General features: G+C 40.0%; 1 protein-coding gene and 1 non-coding gene across 5 annotated transcripts in view; both read right to left on the bottom strand.

Moving 5' to 3' along the window:
* LOC131248803 (uncharacterized) overlaps nucleotides 1–9,231 on the bottom strand; it is a 97,957-nt gene extending 88,726 nt beyond the window's left edge. For 2 of the 4 annotated variants that reach the window (XM_058249264.1, XM_058249263.1), the window contains exon 1: nucleotides 8,821–9,230. In XM_058249264.1, the coding sequence (XP_058105247.1) occupies nucleotides 8,821–9,102 (282 nt within the window). In that variant the 5' untranslated portion in view covers nucleotides 9,103–9,230. Of the gene's footprint in view, nucleotides 1–8,820 lie in introns of all 4 variants that reach the window. The other 2 variants (XM_058249265.1, XM_058249262.1) reach the window with 2 other exon arrangements.
* Nucleotides 9,232–14,478: 5,247 nt separating this feature from the next.
* On the bottom strand, nucleotides 14,479–14,585 carry LOC131250242 (small nucleolar RNA R71). The gene has a single exon (XR_009173168.1). It is a non-coding gene; the product is annotated as a small nucleolar RNA R71 (small nucleolar RNA).
* Nucleotides 14,586–15,114: the final 529 nt, after the last annotated feature.

The raw sequence follows: 15,114 nt of genomic DNA, 5'->3' as shown, positions 1-15,114 counted from the left end.
CCATAAACCCTTGGTTTTTATGGTGTAAGGTTGTCCTTAGAACAACATTTGTATCAACCTCTCAAGACTTGAATTTTGTGGTTGCTTTACATTTCCATATTGTGAATTGCTTAAAGTGCTATCTTCCCTTTATTCATTTAAATTCCGCTATTATCATTTTAATTTGGTATAGTCCTATTCACCCCCCCTCTAGGACTCATAGCTAGGCCTTTTCACAACTGCTTCTGCAGGGGGGGTAGGTTTGCTGGGTTACGACGTGTGTTTGGGAGCCGATGTCAGGCATCTTCACATGATGCCCTATACGTTTGGATGAAGAAGTAAATGAGCCTAGGAGACCCTCTATTGATCTAATCCTATTTAGGAAAAAATTAACTAAACAAAAGAAGATAAAACAAATGTGGAGTAGAACTTCCGTTGAGAAGCTAGGTAGAGCAGCAGCAAAGTTATTTATACATGCCAACATACCTCCTAACGCGGCCAATTCTCCATATTGGCAGGTGGTAATTAATGCAGCAGCAGAAGCAGGTAAAGGAATAAAAGCTCCTATGGCTAAAGAGATTAGAGGGAAATGGACAGATGCAGAGTATGCGGATGTGAAAGCATACGTGGCTACCTTTAAACCTGTATGGTAAGCCAGAGGATGCATGATCATGTGTGATGGTTGGACTGGCCCAACTAGACGTAGCATGATCAACTTCATGGTGTACTGCCACTTAAGAACTATATACCACGAGTCAATTTATGCCTCAGAGGTAACAAAAGATTCTACTTATATTACTGGACTAATGGATAAAGTTGTGGAAGATATTGGAGAGGAGAATGCAGTGCGGATTGTGACAGATAATGAAGCATCATATAAGCTTGCAGGACAGAGGTTGATGAATAAGAGAAAACATCTTTTTTGGTCACCATGTGCTGCCCATTGTATTGATCTTATATTGGAAGATATTGAGAAGAAGAAGAATATTAAGGAAATGGTCGAAAGGGCAAGAGAAGTGACGACGTTTATTTACAACCATAATCAAGTAGTCGCAATAATGAAAAAGTTCACGAAAGGACAAGAGTTGTTGAGGCCTGCGACGACTAGATTCGCAACAAACTTTATAGCATTAGAGAGTTTATTCCAGCATAGGGGAGAGTTAAGTGAAATGTTCGCTTTCCGAAAATGGCTCAACACAAAACATGAGCAGAAGACATCAGGGACACCTGTTGAAGTTGCGAACACCATATGGGACAACAAATATTGGAAGAGGGTCAAGTCGATCCTAAAGGTGATGAAGCCACTAATGAGGGTACTCCGTCTTGTTGAAATCGACAAAACACCTACCATGGGCTTCCTGTACGACGTCATGGATAAGGCAAAGTTGGTAATTAGCGTGATTGTAGAAGCTGAGAGTCTTATTGGAGGATGATCGACAGGAGATGGACAAGACAACTCCATCACGATCTTCATGCAGTAGGTTACTACCTAAATCCTAGATACAGATATGCTCAATCATTTATTACGGATGATGAAGTTCGTGTCGGGCTAAAGAATGTGATAAAGAGATTAAAGCATGACTTAGATATGCAAATAAAGGCGTTGAATGAATTAGATACATTTGGAAACCGCCTGGGTAGCTTTAGAGATGCTCTTGCATAACATGCAGTATCTAGGTTGCAACCGGCCGAATGGTGGATTAATTTCGGATAGAGTACGAAGGCTCTCCAAAAAATTGCAGTAAAAGTTTTGAGCCCCGACAACATCTTCCTCTAGCTGCGAAAGGAATTGGAGTTGTTTTGCGCTTATTCATTCAAAGAATAGGAATATATTGCAAATTAGGACATTAGATAGACTTGTCTTCATGCACTACAACATAAAACTAAGAATGCGACGACATCATAGGAGCATTACAGCCGTCGATGACGCAGACTACTGTCCAATAAACGTGAACAATATTTATAATAAGGATGAACCGCTTCTACATTGGTTAGAAACAAAGGAAAAGCAAATTGAAGAGGATAGTGAAGAATTGGAAACTGATGACCCAGAAATATGCAGGCGCAACAAGAGAGTTGTGCAGATGTGTTGGACCCAGTAAGAGGGGCAATGTTTATGCCAAGTACGGGTATGGCTTAAGATCAACAAAAGAGTATGAGTAGTGGTAGCGTAACCATGTCAGATGATGGTGATGATGACCCCCCTGCCTCTGGTGCTGGCACTTCTGCTCAGCACCTTATACAACCGTCTACAGAGCGTGTTGCCGATAAACATCGACGAGGTACTACACGAGGTCGAACTTATGAGTGTACCGAGTCACGATACAGCCAGCAGGAGGTGGGTACATCTAGTGGTGCACCAGGTCCGGGAGGTCCGGAATATCAGCAGGCTCATGGTCCTGGTTATTATAATGGATATTCTTATGGTCAATTAGATTATGATTATGGTGGTTATACTGAGCCTATTCCATCACATTCATGTTGGAGTAGTCCTCCCGATCAATATCCATATAGATATCCAGATCCAAATCCAAGTTACTCATCACAGCAAATGCACTCTCAATCTCAAGATTCTCAACAGCCTGAGTACGGGCACCAGTATGGCTATTCGACGGGCACTGGTGGATATCCTTACTCCGAGTCGGAGTCGTTACCTAATCAGGATCAGTCATCCTCTGGTTTTGTTGATCTAGTATTTCCTTCTAGCACTAGATATTATGGATATGCAGCACCTACACCTATTGGACAGCCTTAGCCTGATGATGACGATGACGATGACGATGATGTGGAGGTCGAGCAACCACAAAAAAGCAGATTTTCATTTTGGTGGTAACTTGTGATTGTAAGTATATATTTGTATTAAGGTAAGTATTTACAGCAGACAGCTCACAGCAGTATTATTGCAAGAAGCCAAGCTCACACTTGACACTGCCAAACTTATATTTAAAATAGCTCCCCTGACAACCAATCAAGTAATCCTTAATCAAGTTGCAGGGGAGTATATCAGACACTACTATTTTTTATTTTTTTTTAAATATTCTTGACTTGAGGATGACAGGTCATATAGACAGGAATCATAGTCATATCCACAGGTATGTTCAAGAAATTCCTCAAAAATAATTGCAAACACCTAATGTAAGATATTTTCATATTACATTCATTCTAATATATCTATCATTGATAGTAGATAGTTAGAAAATTAAATATATGAATTTTGTAGTCAAATTCAGGTTATCTGGTTCATAAATTCATTAGACAGTCCGATACAACTTCTCACCAAAGAGTGGACCGTTACACCACCATAAACATGTTCCAATTTATAAATGAATGCATAGTTGGAATGCTTAGAATATTCCGAATTTAATCCATATTTTGGCATTTTTTTTGGCAAAAAATAAAATAAAATTGCGCCGTTACAAGTTGTTACGCCCCCGTATCCGTATCGATATCGAAGGGCACCGTTACGCCAACTAATACCGATACAGGATACTAGGCTCTTAACTAGCACAGTTCTTAGTCTCCATTGCACATTGGTCAAACCAACTAAGTCTACTTTCCCCCATCTTATTACCTTCGATGCTACTTCTGAGTTCCCTCGAATGCATTCATTCCATTATAGCCAATATGGACCTTCCATCTCCCTAGGCATTAATTGGAAAATTCAAGTCATAAAACTAAAGGGATTCTTGGAGAGGGAGTCACCATCAAGGGTTGGATCCACTTGATGGATGGTCCGTATTAATTAGTAGTATGATCAATATGGGCCATCCATTCCCTAAGTATCGATTGGATGATTAGGATCATCCAACAAAAGTGATTTTTTTAGAGGGATCAGCAATCAAGGGTGGGACTCACATGATGCATGGTCTAGAATAGAGACTAGGCCATTTAGAGTATGGTCATTATGGACCACCCATTTTCCTAACCATAGAATGGTGGATAGGATCATTCAAAGAAATTATTATTTTTTAGAATGATGGGCAATTAAGGTCAAACCAAACGAGGTCTAGACCAAGAATCAAACAATCTATACTATGATTAATATTGGTCATCCATTTCCCTAACCATTAAATGGACAAATTAAGATCATCCGACAAAAGTTATTTTTTTATTGTGTTGGACAATCAAGGGCGGGATTTACATGATAGATCGTCTAGATCCATGATCGGACCATTTGTAGAATGATCAATATGGGTCATCAATTTTCCTGAACATTGAATAGGCGGTTATGACCATTTGGTATAAGTGAATTTTTACAATAACAGGTGATTAAGGCTGGGACCCACGTAATGAATGATCTAGATCAATGATAGGACTGTTTTTAGTATGATCAAAGGACTGACTACTTTCCTAGTCAATAAGGATCATCTGACAAAAGTGATCCTGCTAAAAAGTCTTTGGCCCTCGCCTTGGACCTACAGGGCCGACCCTGCAACGAAAAGACTAAAATGAGCAAACATTTGAAATAATCTAATCTAAGAATTTTCAAGGTATCCGCTTTTTTCACGTCACATCCCACTTAAATGGTTTGATCATTGAAAAATGACCATGATTTAAACAGCTTTTAAACTACACATGTATGTTGAATGGAAACCATTCACAAGTGTCTTTAAACCGGCCATTCTTTTTGTATGATAGGACGTAGTTAACGATTGGACCAAACTGAGCCATACATCAATGGCCCAGGCCCAGCCAGGCCTGGACATCAGGCCTAGATTTGAAGCGCGGGCTTGCCTCGGGCCAAATTTAGGGGCCAAAACCCTGTCCATATAGGGTTGAGCCATATGGGCCAAGCTACCTGGCCCATTACCACCCCAAAAGCTGATTCTTTAAGAGGGATAGAAAATCAAGGCGGGACCCACATGGTGGATGTTCTTGATCAGTGACAAGACCGTTTTATAGTATGATCAATACCACCTGTGGTTTCCAACTTATACTTGAACCAAATAGATGCATATACAAGTTTTAGGACTCACAATCACCCACTCCAAGATGTAATCCAAACACAATGATGAATTCCCAGTAATCACAATACTTAGATATTGCAATACCTGGTAATTAAAATATCTAGGTTATACACTTTCCCCAATCCAAACAGCCCCTAACTCTAAATCCAGCTCATCCACCCCCAATCAATCATAATCATACATCCACCAATTCTCAAATCCATCACATTAACCCAAATCGATAGTTGCGTCCAACCGTCTTATCAGATCATTGCATTATGTGATCTACAGATGGGATTCGTTGATCCATGACTACTTCAACAGTCACATCTGCCCATACTATGCACCAGGTCCATTGATCTGTGATTGCTTCAATGGTTACATCTTTACGAGACCCATGTTTTTACATGCTCCATTGTTCTGCGGCTACTTTAATGTTCGCATATGCCCCGATATTCATATCTGCATTTCTACGCAAACTCATTGGCAGATTGGTGATCCTCGTCTTGGTCAGTGGTCAGATTTGCCTGGAAAATTCTGATCTGTGTTCTTATGCAATCTTTAGGCCAAATCTGTGATCTATGACCGATCAACTACCAGATTTATGATCTGTATTCACATCTACTATTATATGCACACAAGTGCACATTCTTACAATCCTGAGATAGAGGGAACAAAGCAAAATGACATACCCATGCAACAAATGATAGAAATGATGATAGAGCAAATGAATGACATAAACAGCAAATCAAATTAGGTAAGGCCACTACAGAATGAAGCAGCATGGCTAACACTAGTGGTCCTTGAGCATTTAACAACCACCGGGAAGGCATCATGAAGTACAGGAATACCTCACCAAGGCAACTCAAAATGAATGGCTTGAATTATGAAGGTGTGCAGGATCTATACTCAGGGCTCCAACAATCTCACTACCCTCAACAAGGTCCAAGAGCTCCTGTTCCCCTCCACAAGAATAGCAAATCAATCACAAAAGGAGCATAAACATCGAGATCCCACATTGCAAATCCTAAGATTTTCAACAAATGGTTGAAATTGATTGAAAATAATTTCCATTGGTACAAGAAGTCGGAAGCAATTAAGCTGCATTAGGCAATGTGTATTTTTGGATCCCCTCCCTCCCTCTCAAAACTGAAAGTCGGCCCCTGTGGACTCATATGTGGGGCGTACCAGATGGACACAATAAGAAACAATAATTACCCTATCCAGTGTTTTAAATAGCGGTAGCGTGTTGCGTAGCGTTCAACCCTCCGTAGCGTGTAGCAAAATAGCGTAGCGTGTAGCGTAAGCTACACAATACTTCTATTTTTTAATTTTAAAAAATATATGTATGTGATAAATATTAAATAGTAAGAAGTTGATGGATAGGGTCTTATTATTTTTAAGTTAATACATGTCTCGTGTACAATTTTTTAAGGGCCCGAATTAGGCGGGACTCGGATTGTGAAGTGTAGCACACAAGTGTCATAGTTTTTTGGGCCCCACCATGATAAATGTGTTATATCCACACCGTCCATCCATTTTGCCAAATAATTTTAGGGCATGAGCCCAAAAATGAGGCAAATCCAAAGCTCGGGTGGACCGCACCATAAGAAACAACAATAATTAAATGTCCACCATTAAGAATTTATTGGGGGCTACAAAAGTTTTAGATCAAGCTGACACGTGTGTTTTCCCTTCATCCATGTCAGTGTGACCCAATTAACAGGTTAGATGGAAAATAAACATTACAGCGGACCGTGTAATAAAATAGTGCAAGTGCACTGTTCAACGTGCACTGCAAAACACAAAATAATAATAATAATAATAAGTGCGTGGCTATGAAACAGTCACGCAGTCTATTCCGGAAATGAAAAAGAAGAGAGAGGGGGAAACCGAAAGAAAGAGGGAAAGAAGAGAGAGAGAGAGAGAGAGAGAGAGAGAGAGAGAGAGAGAGAGAGAGAGAAGAAGAAGAAGAAGAATCCGCAGCTGCGGCCGCAACCGCAGCAGTTCGAGAAGAAGAACAAGAGGAAGGAGAAGAAGGAGAAGAAGGAAGAGGAGAAGAAGAAAAAAGAAAAAAGAAAAAGGTAGGAGCGTACCTATTTTTGTCTCAAGATGAGATTAAATCAGTGAAAACTGCAAATGTTGGTTTGCCTCTGGAAGCAGTTTTTCAAACTCAAGATTGAAAAGTGGGGAGAGGAGCAATGTCAGCAGCGTCGGTTTGCGCCTGACAGCAGATTTTCGACCTCAACATTGAAGGGTGGGGAGAGGAGCAGCGTCGGCAGCGTCGGATTGGCCCTATGAGAGGATTTTTGGTCTCCAAATGGAAGGGTGGGGAGAGCAGCTGCTTCGGTTTGGGGGTGGAAGCCCTTTCGAATTAGGTTTTTTCTTTTTTAACTTAAGTTTGGCTTGTGGTGTGAGTTCACCACCATTTCCTGCACTGAAAAAAATAAAATAAAATACCAAACAGGTAGCGCACGCTACCTGCGCTACACGCTACGTATCCGTAGCGTACGCGTGCGCTACAGGGGAAAAACGCTATTTGTAACGCTACGTAGTGAAATCGCTACGCTATGCTACGTAGCGTACACTACCGCTATGCTATGGGCGCTACTGAAAACACTGATCCTATCCAATTACAGTCAACTTTGTGTTGCATCAAACGCTTAAACATTGAGCCGTGAATTTAGAAGCCAAGCCTGACAAGATCAATCTAGTCTAGCCTGCAGCCTTAAACTTGATCTATGCAAGGTCATGTCCAATGTTCAGAACAGTCCATCCATTGACAACCCTATTTGAACTCTTGAGTTCTCCTTCACAACTTCAGCTCTGCTTTCTGGCTTTTCCTCTTCTCCACTTTCTTAATACCTCACAACAGGTCGCCAATAGATCAGAAAGCTAATACACAGTGCTTGACCAAGCTTTTGTCTGGAACAACAAACTGTACATGAGAGGGGGGCCCTTCTAGTGAACCAAATTGTACATATGGTCGCTCCATGTTGGAGGGGAGATCATGCCAAAATTTTCCCTATCAGATGATCCTAAACCATCTGATTTGACTGCTATTTAATCTGACCATTGGCTGCAGTCATTCAGTTTAATCAAATGGCTAGGATCATTTCATATGCGAGACACTAGGACCTGGACCATCCCATGGTGGGCTCATCAAATCCATCGGTTAGGTCAGTCCACTTGAAAATATTATTTCTCTCAATCAAGCACCATCTAGTAACCCTAGATAATTAAAAAAAAAATTTAAAAAAAAAAAAAAAAACATGAGATGTGCGTAAATGAAGAAGAGGAAGAGGAATTACAGGAGTTGAGACTCAGCAAATGCACTACTTGCTGAGGTTACTGTCCTGTAGACTTGGGACCCATCGTTCACTGATCCAGACAGTTGATCTGATGAACCCCAGTATGGAGGTGCAAGACTGTTGATCTGATGGAACCCAGGCCCCAGCATGGAGGTGGTATGCCCCGCTGACAAATCATCATTTCAGTTCATGATGAGTGCAAAAATGATAATAATGGTAACAAAGGCATAAAATCAAAGGATTAAGGTCTTTCAATCTGGGATGTTTTCAGGGCACTCAGCACCCATGTTAAGGAAAATCAGATCAACGGTCCCGCTGGCCAAACCATGGGTCCACATCTAAAGAACTGGAACCCTCCCTCTAATGATAACAGAAACGAGAAAATGAACGGAAATCATATAATTAGGATCTAAACAAAGTCACAGTTTGGATTCCTCTTTTCCAACCTTTAAAAAAATAATAATAAATTTTATTTTTATTATTATTATTATTGATTTTGAAGTTGTGTAACATATTTCAACCTTGGAAAACAGACCGAAGAAAATAAAAGTAAAAGATTTGTTTTTATTGGTAGCGTCTGTTACCTGGGACTGTGAAGGAGAAGAAGAATCAGATGATCCATCCGTATAAGAAACAGAAGATGATGAAGGAGTGAAGGAGAGATTCCTACTTGTTGAGGTGAGCGCGTTAAAGCCAGGTAAAACTAATGATTTCAGTCTCAAAGGGAAGGAAATCCTTGAAGATGAGATTGAAGGATTAAAAGAGAGGACAGATTGAATCATCTTCGTAGATTTATAACGATGATTCCAGGAAGAGTAGAAAGAGACGAGTGAAGAGGATGAATAACAAACCCTGGTCGCCTCCATTCGATCAGAACGGCTTGCTTTCTTCCCCTTTTTTCTCCGTTAATGTTCTCAGAAAATTCAAAGTTCGCCAGATATTTCTAGGAATCAAAATGGGGGAAATTACCGAAATGTCCTTTTTGAAAAATAGAGATAATTGATGGGCGAAATTGAGCAATGCGGATCAGAATGATACGTAAAGTCATCCAACCGAGCGCGACTTGGCTGGGAACTCGTAACCAGTGATGTACCACCTAACCATAGGGCCCACTTCGATGTGGCCATTTTATATCCACGCTATCTGTCTTTTTTTTTTTTTTTTAAATTTTTTTAAAGATTATCCTATAGCATAGTCTCAAAAATGAAGCAAATAGGAATTTCACTTGGACTACATAAGAGACGGTCATCATTGGACACCCGCCATTAAATCTTTCGTCCACCGCAAAATGTTTATTAACCATCAAACCGTTGAAAAGGTCACGGCGAAAAAAAAAAAAAATCAGCTTTTTATTATTATTAGTTACTGTTAGGCAAAAAATAGAGTGACCCATGAGAAGAGGGCGAACCAACAACTCGCACAAGCCAATGGGCCAAGCTACTTGGAAGATAACTACTAGTGGAAAAAGGCCGACAATACCATAGGTTGGCATGACCTTCGACGAACTTCTTGGAACAACGGCTTAGTAAGAACTGTTATGCTCGACAAAGGAAGTTAAATGCTACTTAACATCGGGATAATACTGACCTACTGATAGCTCAGTACTACCTCCTGCCTCTGAGGCTTTATCTGTCATCCGACCTTGCTTAAGGATCTGATGGGCATATCGGTTCCCGACTAGCATCTGGTCTTATTCAAAGCAAATGACCCGAAGATCTCGGGAGATAAAGTCAGCATCCCGGATATCTCGGAAGTCTGTGATCTAAGGAAGATCTCTGGGATCTCAGGCGCTCTAAACGGGAAAGATCTTCACGGTATGATCTTCCCTCTCACTAAGAAGATCTCCCGACTATGTGATCTTCCCTCTTGTATAAATAGGGAAGGACCTAGACGGTGAAAGGTACACAACCCATAAACTTAAAAAGACCGGTGACTCTTTTCTTTAGAACCACTTTCTACAAAGATCCAGATCCTTGACTTTGGCATCGAAGGGTCTCTTGTGTTAGCCAGGGTCCCCCTTTCTTCTTTTGTCTATTGTGTGCAGGTGTCCAAGGGTCTAAGGAGGGTTCACCAGAAAACTACATCAACAATTTGGCGTCATCTATGGGAAACGACAGTAAACCCATTCCCTACTTTACTAGAAGGATTGTGGTGGCTAGAGGGAAGACGAAAACCCGAGTTTCCCCTGTTGCACTTGACCTTACACCGCCAGAACAGCCTGATAGTCATCGGGATTCCACCTCCCAACAACGGGTTGACTTCGGTCCTACAAGGCAGGCTCAGCAGTCTTGCAACCAAGGAGGACGACTGAACTCCATTGAGCAGCATGTCGAAATGCCGAACAATAATATGAACTCCATGAGGCAATTGTTGGAACAACTGGACCAGTAAGTACAAAGGCCTCAGCAGGTACAGAGGACTGCCTGGAAGGACGAACAAATGGGTAATAACCCCCCTTAGCCTTCTAATACACCTGCCACCTCCCAAAGAAGTCGGCAGCTCGGCTCCATTAGGCCGGCCCCTTCTCATGTTTCTGGGACTGTGTTGAGTGCCAAATATTGCATATTCTCCCCCATTTATATCTTGGTTTTATGAACATGATAATGCTTAATGGTATATATTTTATACATGTTTGTGTTGGAAGATGAATCTGAGAGCTTGGATTGAAAAGAATGCTAAAAGCATGGATTTGATACTCAAGAATCACCAAGGCAAAGGAGGGATCTTAAGAGACCAAGAATGAAGAGTTCACATGTCAAAGATCCAAGGAAACCAGGTACAAAAGGTGAAGAAAGGATTCGAAAGATCGCATAATCTGTAACAGAAAACAGACAGGTTCGGTCTGATCGAATCCATGTTCGGTCCGACCGAACTTGCACAAAACAGTCTAGCGATAAACTATGGAATTCAGAAGTTAATTCGGTTTAACCAATGGACAATTCAGTCCGACCGAAATCCAGTTCGGTTCAACCAAAGGGAAGATTCGGTGCGACTGAAAGTGCACAAAAAGCTTTAGTGAAGAACGATGAATTTTGGAGTTAATTCAGCTCGACCGAGGATTAATTCAGTTCGACTGACAACTTAAGTTCGATCCGATCGAACCCAGGTCGATCCAACCAAAATCGGGCAACTCTGAAATGAAATCATTTTCAAATTCGAACTCCACTTCGGTTCGACCGAAAGTGACTTTGGTCAGACCGATGCATAACGCGACTGCGTAAATTGAGGCGGTTTTGCAATCGAATTGCGAAAATTCTAAGTCGGTGCATAAGATGGAGCTTCACAAGTATAAATAAGAGACCCTAGGACATTCTTAGGCATCTTTTAGGGTTTAAGGAATAGAGTAAAAGGGTGGAGAGCCGCCGCCAAGAGTCTTTCTTCTTCTTCCTTAGTTATTTTTATGTTTTTATTTAAGAAATTTTGGTTCAATCATGTCTATGGTTAACTAAACCTCTTAGGTAGGGCTAAGAGGTGAAGCATGTAGTGTGATTAAGATGTTTACTTTGCTTTGATTCATGTTTATGTTGAACTTCATTGATTGCTAGTTGATTTTAAGGAATATTTTCAATTTTTAATGGTTTATTATGACTTAAATTACAGTAGACGCTGCGATAGCTTTGAGTATCTTCTTTTCTTATTTGAGATTGTGGGATTGGTAAATCTTGTTGTTTGCCATTGTCTCCTGGACATGGTTTGGTGACGGAATCCTTTCCAAATCTTCACAATCTTCTTGCATTGAGGCTAGATCAATGAGAAGTTCAGAGATTTGATCATCTCTCTTTCCAATTGGATAAGATAGGACTCTGCTTCCAATTGGATCTCTTGAATCAAGTAAGATAGCATCCCAATAGCTACAAGTGGATCCTCGACACCCTAGTTCCCACCTTTAAATTCACAAGTTTCAATCAACACCATTCATAATTACTTCTTTTATTCTAGATTTCTAATTTAGATTTTATTTTTTCTCTAGTTCTAATTACTTTCAGAAATGTACAAGATTAGTCCTTGTGGATTCAACCTCGGTCTTACCGAGATTATTACTACATCGCGACCCTACACTTGGGGTTGTGAACAAGTTTTTAGCGTTGTTGCCGGGGACTACGGTTGCGCTTTTCTGAATTTAATTAGTTTTAGAATTAGGTTAAAATTAGGATTAACTTTTTGTTTTATTTTTAAGTTAAGAATTTTTCTGCCTTGCTTCTGTTTTGTAGGATCTTAACCTAGCAACTGTTGAGAGTCAAATATTGCATATTGGACCCCATCTATTACTTGGTTTTATGAACATGATAATGCTTAATGCTCTATTTTAATCATGTTTGTGTTGCAAGATGAATTTAAGAACTTGGATTGAAAATGATGCTAAAAGCATGGATTTGATGCTCAAGAATCACCAAGGCAAGTGATGGATCTTAGAAGGCCAAGATTGAAGAATTCACATGCTAAAGATCCAAGAAAACCAAGTGAGAAATGAAGAGAATCAAATATTTGAAATGAAGAAAAGGAATCTTGAAATTATCCTGAAAACAAACATATTCCTGAAAGTATCCTGAAGAAGCATATTCTGAAACCTGGGTCAATTTGTAAAATTACACAGAGTGAAGTCTATTTTGGAAAACTGTATAAATTTGAGACGGTTTTTAGATTTTTCCAAGTCAGTGCGAAAGGAGGTGTTACAAAACTATAAATAGGAGTGCCTAGGACGTCCCTAGGTATCGTCTAGGGTTTGAGGAGTGGAGCAAAAGCGTGGAGAAACCGTCGCCAAGAGTTTTTTTTCCTTTTCTTTGTAGTTTGTATGCTTTTCTTAAGAGATTTTTAATTCAATCATGTCTATGGTTGGCTAAACCTCTTAGCTAAGGCTAAGAGGTGAAGCTTGTAGTATGATGAGATGTTTCTATTGCTTTGATTCATGTTTATATTGAACTTTCTTTAATTCTAGTTTGATTATAAGGAATACTTTCAGTTTTTTATGATTTGTTGTGACTCAAATTATAATGGATCTGCGATAACTTTGAGTATGTTCTTTTCATGTTTTTGAGATTGTGAATCTAAGAAATCCTGTTGTTCACCATCGTCCCTTGGGCATGGTTGGATGATGGAATCCTCCCTAACTTTTACAATTCTCTCGGATTGACTGTGGGATTGGTAAATCCTGTTGTGAGCCATTGTCTCATGGGCATGGTTTTGTGATGGAATCACTTCCAGTTCTCACACTGCTCTTCCATTGAGAATTAGGTCAAAGGAAGTTCATATTTGATTTTATTGAGATATATTCCAATTGGATAAGATGGGACTCTGATTCCAGTTGTGTTCATGAATCAAGCATAGATCTCCCTGATCTCTACAAGTGGATCCTTGGAAACCCTAGTTTCCCACCTTTGAATTTCTTAAATTTTTTATTATATCTCTCACAATTACACTCTATACTTTCAAATTTAGGTTTTCATCTTTTTCTAGTTCTTCTTCTAATTGCTTTTAGAATACTCACGAGATTAGTCCCTATGGATTCGACCTCGGTCTCACTGAGATTATTACTACATCACGACCCTACACTTGGGGTTGTGAACAACAACTCCTATCTGGTAACTTCTTTCTAACTCTCTCTCTCTCTCTTACTTCTTAATTGTTGTAGTTTTCGATTATTAGATTTTAGGTTAGATTTTGAACTTGAAGGCTGAGAGTGTTTCATGCCCAAGTGGGTCCGTGATAATACTCTGTCTCTTGAGTGAAGGAGGATTAGTTGAAGGGTTGCCCAGCCATCATAGGACGAGACACCACTTGAGATCCTCTAAGTTAATAGAAGTAATTGTTACTAATCAACCTGCAAATCAATCTCAACCTCTAGTTGAGAAAGTTCAGGATGAGAATGAGGTGCATCACGCACCCCCGCCTCATACTTTACGAGACTATTTACAACCGGCGGGGGTGAGCGCAACTTCCTATATGATTTTTCCAGAAAATATAAGAAATATGGATATCAAGCCCAGAGTGATCTAACTCCTTCCAAAGTTCCATGGACTTAAATCTGTAAGTCCATACCTACACTTGAAAGAGTTTGATAAGATAATAGCCATTTTATATTTTCCTAATATGTCTGAGGACACGATCCGATTGAACTCTTTCCCTTCTCCTTAAAAGAAAAGGCTAAGACGTGGTTGCACTCACTACATCCACGATCTATTAGCAGATGGAATGACATGACATGGGAGTTCATAAAGAAAATTTTCTCATACCATAAGAAGAACACTATCAGAAAGTCGATTATGAACTTCACCCAAAAGGAAGATGAGACATTCTTCTAATGTTGGGAGCGATTCAAGGATTTTGTCAGTTCATGCCCACAACACGGTTTTGAAACGTGACGCATAACAAATTTCTTCAACGATGGACTGACATCTTCCATGTGTCAAATGGTTGAGACAATATGCAATGGGAAATTCATGAACAAAGATGTCGAAGATGTGTGAGATTATTTTGACAAACTTGCTAAAAACACACAATCATGGGACATCTCCCCAAGACCCAACACCACTTCAAGGCCTACTCAATCAAAGAAGAAGGGTGGAATATATCTTTTGAAAGAGGAAGACGATATAAATGCTAAAGTGGCCAGTCTCACATGGAAACTCGAGGCCATGGAACTTAAGAAGGATAAGGCTAAGGAAGTTGTTTGTGGTATTTGTGCTTGTAATGTTCATACAACTAAAAATTATCCAACAATACCTGCTTTTCAAGAAATACTGAATGAGCAATCGAATGTCGTAAACAATTACCAGAGGCCTTTCAAAGGAACCACCTCAAATACTTACAACTCCAGCTGGAGACACCATCCAAATTTCAGTTGGAGGAACGGATAAACTGCTACTTCTTAAGGGATCTTT

This window comes from Magnolia sinica, chromosome 6 (assembly GCF_029962835.1).
Source record: "Magnolia sinica isolate HGM2019 chromosome 6, MsV1, whole genome shotgun sequence".
NCBI lineage: Eukaryota > Viridiplantae > Streptophyta > Magnoliopsida > Magnoliales > Magnoliaceae > Magnolia > Magnolia sinica.
The sequence above is the reverse complement of the archived record's forward strand: the minus strand, read 5'-3'. Positions and strand labels throughout refer to the sequence as shown.